General features: G+C 39.0%; 1 protein-coding gene across 1 annotated transcript; it reads left to right on the forward strand.

The window, feature by feature from the left end:
- The first annotated feature begins 1988 nt into the window (after window positions 1-1988).
- foxd3 (forkhead box D3) lies at window positions 1989-4319 on the forward strand. The gene has a single exon (XM_007248205.4). The coding sequence runs from the start codon at window positions 2348-2350 to the stop codon at window positions 3620-3622; it is 1275 nt and encodes a 424-aa protein (XP_007248267.2). The 5' UTR covers window positions 1989-2347; the 3' UTR covers window positions 3623-4319.
- The last annotated feature ends 5797 nt before the right edge of the window (window positions 4320-10116 follow it).

Below are 10116 nucleotides of genomic sequence, written 5' to 3' on the forward strand. Positions count from 1 at the left end.
TGATAGACGTTAAATCCAACGGGTCACTGGGACACACACACGGCCCTGCTCCCTTCAACACCTTTACAAACACCAACTCAACTTAAGAGCAAAAGCCACGCTGTGTTATTTAGGTTCAGCATTAAAGACTTTTAGATGTTTATTATCAGTTCATACAATAAAAACAGTTTAAACAACACTACACTCAAAACATAGACTGGATAAAAACACTCCGCATGAACTCACATCTAAAATACAGAATTTATAATCATTACATTAACAAACATTAAGTGTAACACAGATTTAACAAATTTAAAATCACAGCACATCAAAATAGTAAAATTAAATCGATTAGAAAATACTTAAACATACAATATAATAAGAAGAAAAACAATAATAAAAGGAATACTTATTATTTTGATAACAATAGGAAAATAATAGGAAGATGAAAAATAAAGAGCTTGTAAGGTTGATTAAAATAATAACAATTTTATCATGCGAAAAATAATAATGTGTTTATTATATATTTATATTATATGTCTATACAATTCTGCTTATATTATAGAATAGTGTTACTATATATTGGCACAATAATAATTGCAATTAGAGTTTTATTTTAATAATACATTTATGACAACACTACTATTAACGATAGTAATAAAAATAACAGTAATAACAGTAATATAAATTACAGTAATAATAATAATAATAATAATAATAATAATAATAATAATAATAATAATAATAATAATAATAATAATAATTACATTATTGTGTGGTTGTTGTCATGTCTAGATATTTAAGTACCAAAATATCTGAATGGATCTATTCATAAATCTATTTATTTAAACTGAAATATAATATAATAATTCAGTACTTTAAATCTACTTTAATTTCAAACAAATCCAAACGCTAAATTTTAGAAACATTCGCGCTTGCACTCGCTCATTGCTGCGCACACGCGCACACTCTTCTCCGCTCTGCTGGAATAATCGCAGCTGTCTAATTAAAGATATTTTTGTGGCTGTGGGGTGGAGACTCTCTACGCCGATCAATAAGGAGATACACTGTTAAATAAATGACTGTTCCAGTCAAACCGGACATTGCTCTTTAACTCCCACTATAGTTCCTCAGAACCAGCCCTGAACATATTATACTGACATATTAATAAGGAGGCGCGCGCGGCTTCACTGTGTCTCTGAACCGGTGCATTACCTCCAGCTCGGAGATCCAACTCTTTCTCACAGTGCGCAGTGCGAATAACAATACGAATAAAATAGAGCTGTTATTGTTTCGTTTTCTTCAGCAGGATTTATTTACTACTGTTACTCTGCTGATCCGCTGCGCAATGCACGGTGTGTGTGTGTGTGTGTGAGTGTGTTTCCCCCCTCCAGCTCGCTCATTTCCGACTGTTTCACATGCAAACGCGCGTAGTGATGGAGGTCGTTATCACCTCTGCGCTCAGACCCGTTCACTATAGCTTCACCTCCGCGCTCCCCCACCGCCCACAGATACACATACACACACTCATACATACACACACACACACACACACACAACACCTTCACCACCTGCTGCGGCCAAATCTTGCTTTATTAGGCGCACAAAAGACGTAAAAAGCACGTACTTACATTGAACTTGAGTGTGTTTTAATGTGGTCAGAGTGGAATGAGCTGGAGGCGCTTTGATTCAGCAGCAGAAGAGCAGCTTTTCGACACTGTTCTGATTCAAAGTTTTTTTTTCACGTAACACTATCAGATATTAGATATTAATAATATCTAGCTACCTTTCACCCTCTGTGCTCTCTCTTTCTCTCACTGACGGACCGATTGCGACCACCGTTGTCCCGTTTGCAGACAAAAAAAGCAGTGAAAAACCTCTGCCTCAACAAACTTCAAGCTTTGCTTTGCTCTAAAACCGGACGGCGGGGCGTCTGACGTCACGGGGCGTGTGGTGGTCGTGGAGGGGGGGGGCTTGGTCACGTGACCAAGCCGCCGGTATATCTTTAAGTTGAAAAGTAGGCAAAGTGTAATCTATCAGCACAGCGAGAGAGACAGGCTGCTTTTAAAACACGCACACACTCACACGCTCACGCGCTTGTTTTGGAAAAGCACGTGGCAAAAACGCTCGCGAAGAAAACCGGGAGGGAGAGAGAAAGCCGCCGAGAGCGCGCACAGAAAACTTTTCTCTCTGTCTGTCGGTCTGAAGCTGCAGTCTGTTACCTGCACTCACTCAGCAGCGCTCCGTTGGTGCCACCCGAAACAGGGCGCGCTAACGCGCACACGCGCATCCAGACACACTCTTCATCATCCACAGAGCCTCTGTCTCTGCGTGTGTGTCTCGCGGATCCTCGGGCGAAGAAGCTGCGATGACCCTGTCCGGCGCAGGCGGCGGTGACATGTCCGGGCACACGACGCTCGCACCTGACGACGTGGACATCGACGTGGTCGGGGAGGGCGACGACTGCGACTGCGACGACAGCATCGGCCTCGGCAGCGGGCTGGAGCGCGATGACAGCGACTGCGAGGGCGCGCGGGTGGCGCGCGGCGTGCTCCTCGACGACGACGACGAGATGGAGGACGTGGTGGGAGAGGAAGACGCGGACGTGAAGGAGCGCAGGAACGGCGCCGACTGTAAAGGCGACGGCGAGGAGGAGAGCGGAGGAGGAGCGGGAGGAGGCAGCGCCGGTGACTCGTGCGCCCCGACGGCCTCCTCCAAGCCCAAGAACGCGCTGGTGAAGCCCCCCTACTCCTACATCGCGCTCATCACCATGGCCATTCTCCAGAGCCCCCAGAAGAAGCTGACTCTAAGCGGCATCTGCGAGTTCATCAGCAACCGCTTCCCCTATTACCGGGAGAAGTTTCCCGCGTGGCAGAACTCCATCCGACACAACCTGTCGCTCAATGACTGCTTCGTCAAGATCCCACGCGAACCGGGCAACCCGGGCAAGGGCAACTACTGGACCCTGGACCCCCAGTCCGAGGACATGTTCGACAACGGCAGCTTCCTGCGCCGCCGCAAGCGCTTCAAGCGACAGCCCGACATCCTGCGAGACCAGGCGGCGCTGGTGATGCACGGCTTCGGTGCCGCGTACGGCCCATACGCACGCCCTTACGGTGGCGTGCACCCGGCGGCGGCGGTGGCATACGCGCACGCGCAGGCGCACGCGCACGCAGCTGCCCTTCAGTACCCTTACGTGTCGCCCGCCGTTGGACACGTGCTGCCACCCGCCGTGCCACTGTTACCCTCCGCGGCCGAACTAAGCAGGAAGGCTTTCGGCGCGCAACTGGCGCAGCTCGCGCCAGGCCTTCATCTGCAGCTGGGGGGCCTTACCGGCACCGGTGGAGGACCAGTGGCGGCCACGACCACAGCGCCCATTACGCCTTCTTCCATCAAGCGCGAGCCCTCGTGCCCGCGACCCTCCTTCACCATCGAGAACATTATCGCCGGCAACAACACCAGCACTAACAACAGCAGCAGCGGGACGGGCGCACCGGCGTTCTTCCGGTCTCAGGTGCTCGGCGCGCCCTCGCTGTCTCTTGCGCGGACGTCGCCCGTGCTCGGCGCGCACACGACTCTTCTCCCAGGACAGTTTCTGACCGCGACCAGCACGGCGTTGCCCTCAAAATGGGCTTCGCAGTGAAAAAAAAAAGACTCACAAAAACAAAAAACTAATTTTTTTACTGTAATATTTAAAGGAGGGATGAAGAGACTGTAGCACTGGAGCGGCCGCCGCACTGTAGCCATGTACAGAGAAAACAGACAAAACACATGTGCACATGAGTGGAGGGAGGATGAGCCTAGCACAGGTAACACCTGTACATATTTGTATAAAAGAAATGAAACATATACGTGCTCCACAATTATTTTGTCTTTATGTTTCATTACTGTTTTATTGTGTTCGTTCACCTGCTGTTGAAACAGTCCACTTTTCCTCTCCATTGTTTTCCATTCTGTATATGGATGTAACATGGGATACAGATGTTCACATATATTATATATATGTGATGGAAAATATTTACATCATTATTGAGAGATTTGTTTTCCACTATATATTTTGCCTTTTATATATAATGAAAACAAAAGAAATACACACACGCACATATATACACGCAAGAAGGGTGTGTAGGTGTGTGTGTGTTTCTCTCTCTCTTTAGGTGATTCTGTTACTGGATTTATTCTTGTCGTTTTTTATTTTGTTTGTATTATAAAATATCAAATGTTCTTGTTCCACAACTGGACAAGTAGTCTGTTTATATCAGATTCATATATATGTATTCTATGTAGCTATATTGTGTTGTAAATTGAATACGTTTGTTAATAAATATTTTTTAAAAAGAGCTGAACTCTCAGACAACATCTATTCCTAAATTAATGATCCCTGAAAAGGATATCAGAGGTTCTCGTTGAAGGTGGGATGAAAATTGCTCTTGAATTATTTGTAATTAATTGTTAATTTAGTTATTGATTAGGTGTCTTTTTTGAAAAGGATTAAACGAAAGAACCCGCGCTCGCAGCTTCCACAAAGCATACATTAAAATATTTTACAAAAAAAAAACAGATATTGATAACATCTAAAATTTGTTATATACATTTTAATTTATGATTTATTTTATTTTATTTTATTTGCATTTCATTTAATTTAACTGTATAAAGCCCAAACAGTACTTTATTTGTATTTTAAAATAGTACTTTAAATATATATATATATATATATATATATCACATGTTGGTAAAATTGCAACATAGCTGTAGTTGTGTAAATAAATATAAACACGTTATTATTATTATTATTATTATTATTATTATTATTATTATTATTATTATTATTATTATTAGTAGTAGTAGTAGTAGTATTATTAGTAGTAGTATTATTACTTTGGCTGTTATTCGTATTAGGTTAAGAGTAAACTGTCATTGGCTTTAAATAACAATCTTTGCCGCCTTTACTCTGTCACTATTAACACATAAACTGCCACTGATCTTTATTTAAATATATTAATTATTAATAGTTCCTATTCGTTTGCGCGAGTCTCACTGACTGTGCAGTATGTGCTCCTGTTTTATTTTTCTTCATTTTAAAAATTAACTAAAACAGTGCACTGTAATTGAAATATTATTACACGGTCTAAATTCTCGCTAAACAGCATCTTCTTGTCTTATTCTTGAACGCTTTTTCCAGCTCAGACGGAGTCAGTTTGAGGCGCTTTAACTCTTTTGAAAGTGAATCCGTCTCACCAACACTTGTGTGTATCTGATGAGCTCTACACAAACAACACATGCTTTAGGGTTACAGGGTTAGAGGGCTATATTTAACTATTTCACTGATCCCCATGGGAAAAGAGAAAGGCCTCGCCTTCCTAAACTCACTTTCCACTGGAGAAGCACAGCTGTCTGCTCAGACTGAACACACACGTTTCACTGCCTGGTATGTGTGTTCAGCGGTCAGCGAACTGCTGCCTCACAGTATAGAAAATATATGACGGGATGAGAAAATTAAATACATGGGAAATGGAATTGTTGGAATATTGAAAGGTGGAACACGAGGCAGAATTCACGAACATAAGAGGGGCGATCACACGAGCCATAATAAAGGGTCTTCTGAAGTAGACCTGCTTTTAATGAACATTTAATGAATTTCATTTTTTTAAATCGTTGTCGTTTTCATGAGCTGCAACAAAAGAACGAACAAATAAACAAACAAACAAAAAAAAAACAGACAAATTCATAAGCAAATCAACTAAACAAATCAGAGAGCGAACAAACGGAAAAACAATAAGAAAAAAATATGATATAAAGAAAATAATGCTCTTTCCGTGTAAACCCCAAATCTGACCGTCAGTTTCCGCAGGTATTTGAACACCAATATTTAAGGGAAATATCACATGCATCAATGCATTGGTACTATGCGCATACACTACTCAATATTATTTAGTTTAAATACATGACGACAACCCCTAGTCCCAGTGTTCATTCCTATCACTCTATTATCTAATACTAACAATTCTCCACAGCCCCATTTAAGACTTACATGTTTAATCCTACACTAGGTGGCGCTTTCACACACGGCCATCCGCACTACAGAGCAATTTAGACAAGAGAAACATTCTAGGGCTCCGATCCGGAATACTGATGCTCTGTGAACCTGCAGAAGAAGTGTCTGCCTGCATCTGTATTATTATCACGCATCTGTTGACATTACTAATATCAATCAGGCTTATTTATTCTGAATTACAAATTCGGTTTAATAAAGGAGAAAATATATTTTTAGGCCAGTTGATGAAGCTGACTTGGGCAACCACAAGATTCTAAATGGTTTTCAGTTTATATCTTTAATTTTGGAGTCAGAGAGTAAAAAACGTTTGTTATTTACATTGTATGAAGAATCCTTAATGAATGGACCAAAGTAAATTATCCAAATTACTTGAAATAAAATGTTAATTATTTATTAAATTAAGAAGGAGTTTTTCCTTTAGTTGCCATGGACATGGAGTTTTAGCTTTAAGTAGTGACTACAGCTCTGGAAACAATTAAGAGACTTCACTTTCTGAATCCGTTGACTCTGATTATGTTTAAGTAAAATTAAGATTTTAAATAAAACATTGTTGTAACAAAAATAAGACTCAGGGCTTTCAGACCTCAAATAATGCAGAGAAAACAAGTTCATATTAATAAAGTTTTAAGGGTTCAGAAATCCATATTTGGTGGAATAACCCTGGTTTTTAACCACAGTTTTCATGCATCTTGGCATGTTCTCCTCCACCAGTCTTACACACTGCTTTTTGGATAACCTTATGCCACTCCTGGTGCAAACATCCAAGCAGTTTTTTTGGTTTGATGGCTTGTGATCATCCATCTTCCTCTTGATTATATTTCAGAGGTTTTCAATTTGGTAAAATCAAATTGATCGTTTTTAGGTTACTTTTATTTTTTTCCAAAGCTGTATGTCTGTATGTATGTATAGATAGATAAAGTCGAGAGAGTGAATTTTCGATTGTGTCTCTTTTATGGTGTGTGAAAGTTAGCAACCACTTTCCTCACCTAAAATTACCCCTGTGAAAGAGGCAATGGGTGGAGTGGTCACTCAGTGATCACCAATCAAAGAAGCAAGACATTTGTTGCCCCACCTGCTCTGGAACAGGGCACAGGTGGGTCGAACTCTATTCCCACAGAGTCAAGAGTTTCTTGCAGTGACAGAAATTTGTGGACTTTCCATTATGGTCTTTATGTTTGCCCAGTTTTTTTTAGATACACTGATATTTTTTTAAGAGATGTATTAAAGGACTGCTATCCTATTCTTAATCTGCTACAAATGTGACACAATAAATTGTGATCTTGTGAAATTATGAAATTTCATTTTAAAAACATTTTTCTCTGCATTTAGCAAAACAGAAAACTCACATGCTCAAAACCCGCAAAATAAAAGTCAATGGGATGTTGCTGCAATGCATTTTCATTGGCTTCGAGTACACATTTTTTTTTAGGTCAAGAAAAAAAAATCACCATTAAATGGACTGTGGTTTAATAAAAATAGAAATAACTCGTTGTATCACATTAGGAGTGTTCCACGAAAAAGGCTTGTCTTGTAACAAAAGTAAAAACATTAACCATTTAAAAAAAAATACAAACATATTTGATTTAACCAATTTGACTAGAGAATAAACCATTTGTGTATTTTAGTTTTTTTTTTCATCTGTATAGGTAAAACCATTGCCTTTACTAAAGATACTAAAGAAAACATGACAAGACCTTTTTTTAAGGTTGTACATCATGAAATATTTTTAAACATCCACACCATCCACACCATTTTGTTACTTGTCTTTTGAAAAAAGCTTTTTTGCCACCAAAATAAATTGTGTGTCTTAAGATATCAAAAACGGGCAAAAACTCTGGTATCCTTTATAGTGCTAAAGCACTGTTTCAACGGCCATAGGACTGCAGGTCCTAAAAAATCAGAAGAGAAAATATTACACTGCTCCATCCAAGATGACCTTTAGTTCTATTGGCCACAACACAAGACAGCATGTAGTTTAGGGGAAAGACAGCAGTTCTCATTATAGAGCCAATGGCGAGCAAAGCCATCTCCTGGAGCTGATCATCAACAGTAAATGTGGATACAGCTGTTACTAAATATTTCAAAGGCACAGAGATGAAGCAATAAATGACAAAGTAAAGCTGGCACACAGGGGCATTAATAACTAATGGGGGAGACAATGACTAATAGGCTGCTCATTGTAATGAAAGTGTCATTGCAAATCAGCAGTTGTCCAAGGTTATTATTTATAAATGTTTGATGTGCCCACCACAAAGGGGGCATGTCTTACCAAATGTCTGATTGAAGAGAAATACAACACTGCCAATGAGATGATCCTGAGAAGAACTGCAGAAATATCTGAGGTAAGAAACCACAAACAAATCAGTTTTGACACCAATTCTAATTTACACCATGAAGAACAAAAAACATAAAATGCTTAAGATAGAACCAATGGAAAAGACAGGCAGTAGTAGTGGGTGGGTACTTTATGTACTTTATATTCAAAATTGCTTTAATTTGAATTAATTTGAGTCATAGACCAAAACCTGAAGTCGAAGAAAATCATGAAATAAAAATGGACAAAATGAATATCTAACACTGTAGTCTTAATGTTACATACATAATAAGTAGCAGCACATGTTAGTACATCTTACAAATTATGAAGCTGTCTTCATAAATCAATCAATAAACCAATAAACCAATCAATAGTAAGTAGGAGAGATGCTAGAACCACTTTTGATTGGTCAAACTGTTTTTCAATTGATGTTTCTATTTTGGAGTATAGGTGAGTCTACAGAAGTGTTATGTATTGGTATGGTTAACGGGAACAAAACAGCTAACTCCAACAATTATCCTTTTAAATTAAAGTACAGTTATTTCAATACCATTGTCCTGTACATTTATTTAAGCAGTCTTTTTAGACAGTCAGTTTAGACAGAATTGTGTTAAAACTAATACTGTGAGCCATTTATATGCTTTAAAATGGTGTTGTGTTACAGGCTCCAAAAGTGTGAATTCAATAAAGTAAAATAGGTGTCAATTCTACGATTCTGTGATTTTTGGAAATCTACTTTCTATTCTCCAAAATCTTCAATTAGGGTGTCACTATGTTTAGACGGTGACTGCAGAGGACATTGTAATATTTGACTTCATTACAGGATTCAAATATTTAAAGCTATTTGATTGCTTGTTCATTTTTAAGTGAACTTCCAATCACAGTCAAAACCTAGGCAAAATGTGGAAGCAAAGGCACCAGATATAAAAGCAGGTTTGAGGATTGACACAAACTAGCTTGATGTGGAATGTTTAGAAATGTATTGAAATGAACTATGTTTCCTCGTTGCTAATTTGTTTTTCCAATGGCTGACTGAACTCTTAAATTCCCAAAATCGCTCCCTATTATAGAGATAGTGGTGTGTCAGCCATTCTGTAGTGCTGTTTGAAATCTCAACAGCACATTTTATTCCCTACATACTGTAGTTCACTATTAAACACCATTATACATCGCAAAATGTAGTGTGCATATGATGTAGGCTAGAGATACAAATGTATACGTATATTGTAGTATAATGTGGTGGTGCTGCTACAAGTCCAGCTGGTCATCCAGGAAAACATATCCTTTGCTGGTCAATAGCTAGTTAGCTTGCTAACCTACCAGCATATAGGGTGTTTTTTTTTTTGGATGACCAACTTGGCCTTGAACTGGATTTTTTTGAAGGGCAGACATTTTTAAACCTTACAAACAAAGGTGTTTGTGGGTTGGTTGTTCCCCAGTCAGTTCACTATAAAGCAAATACTATAGAGTAAATATTTATAGAGTAAATAGTGAATGTTTCACTCATTCACTCACTATTCACTGAATAGTGAGTGAATGAGTGAACCATTCCAAAAACATTCCTGTTTGTCATGATTTTTAAACCAAACCAAATCAACAAGAAAGCAAACACAAAATACATGAATGTCAATATAGTCACCAATATCACAAGTACTTAAATCACTACACCACAACATTCATTAATTAATCTAAAAAGCATGTAAACATTGTTACATATTAAACACAAACATCTGTGGACCTGAATTTAAAAACTTAAAAATATATATGA

The sequence above is a fragment of the Astyanax mexicanus genome, chromosome 5, assembly GCF_023375975.1.
Source record: "Astyanax mexicanus isolate ESR-SI-001 chromosome 5, AstMex3_surface, whole genome shotgun sequence".
In the NCBI taxonomy this organism is placed as follows: Eukaryota; Metazoa; Chordata; class Actinopteri; order Characiformes; family Acestrorhamphidae; genus Astyanax; species Astyanax mexicanus.

What these genes read in the sequence shown, in the direction of transcription:
- foxd3 (XM_007248205.4), top strand. Translation starts at nt 2,348, where the DNA reads ATGACCCTGTCCGGCGCAGGCGGCGGTGACATGTCCGGGCACACGACG.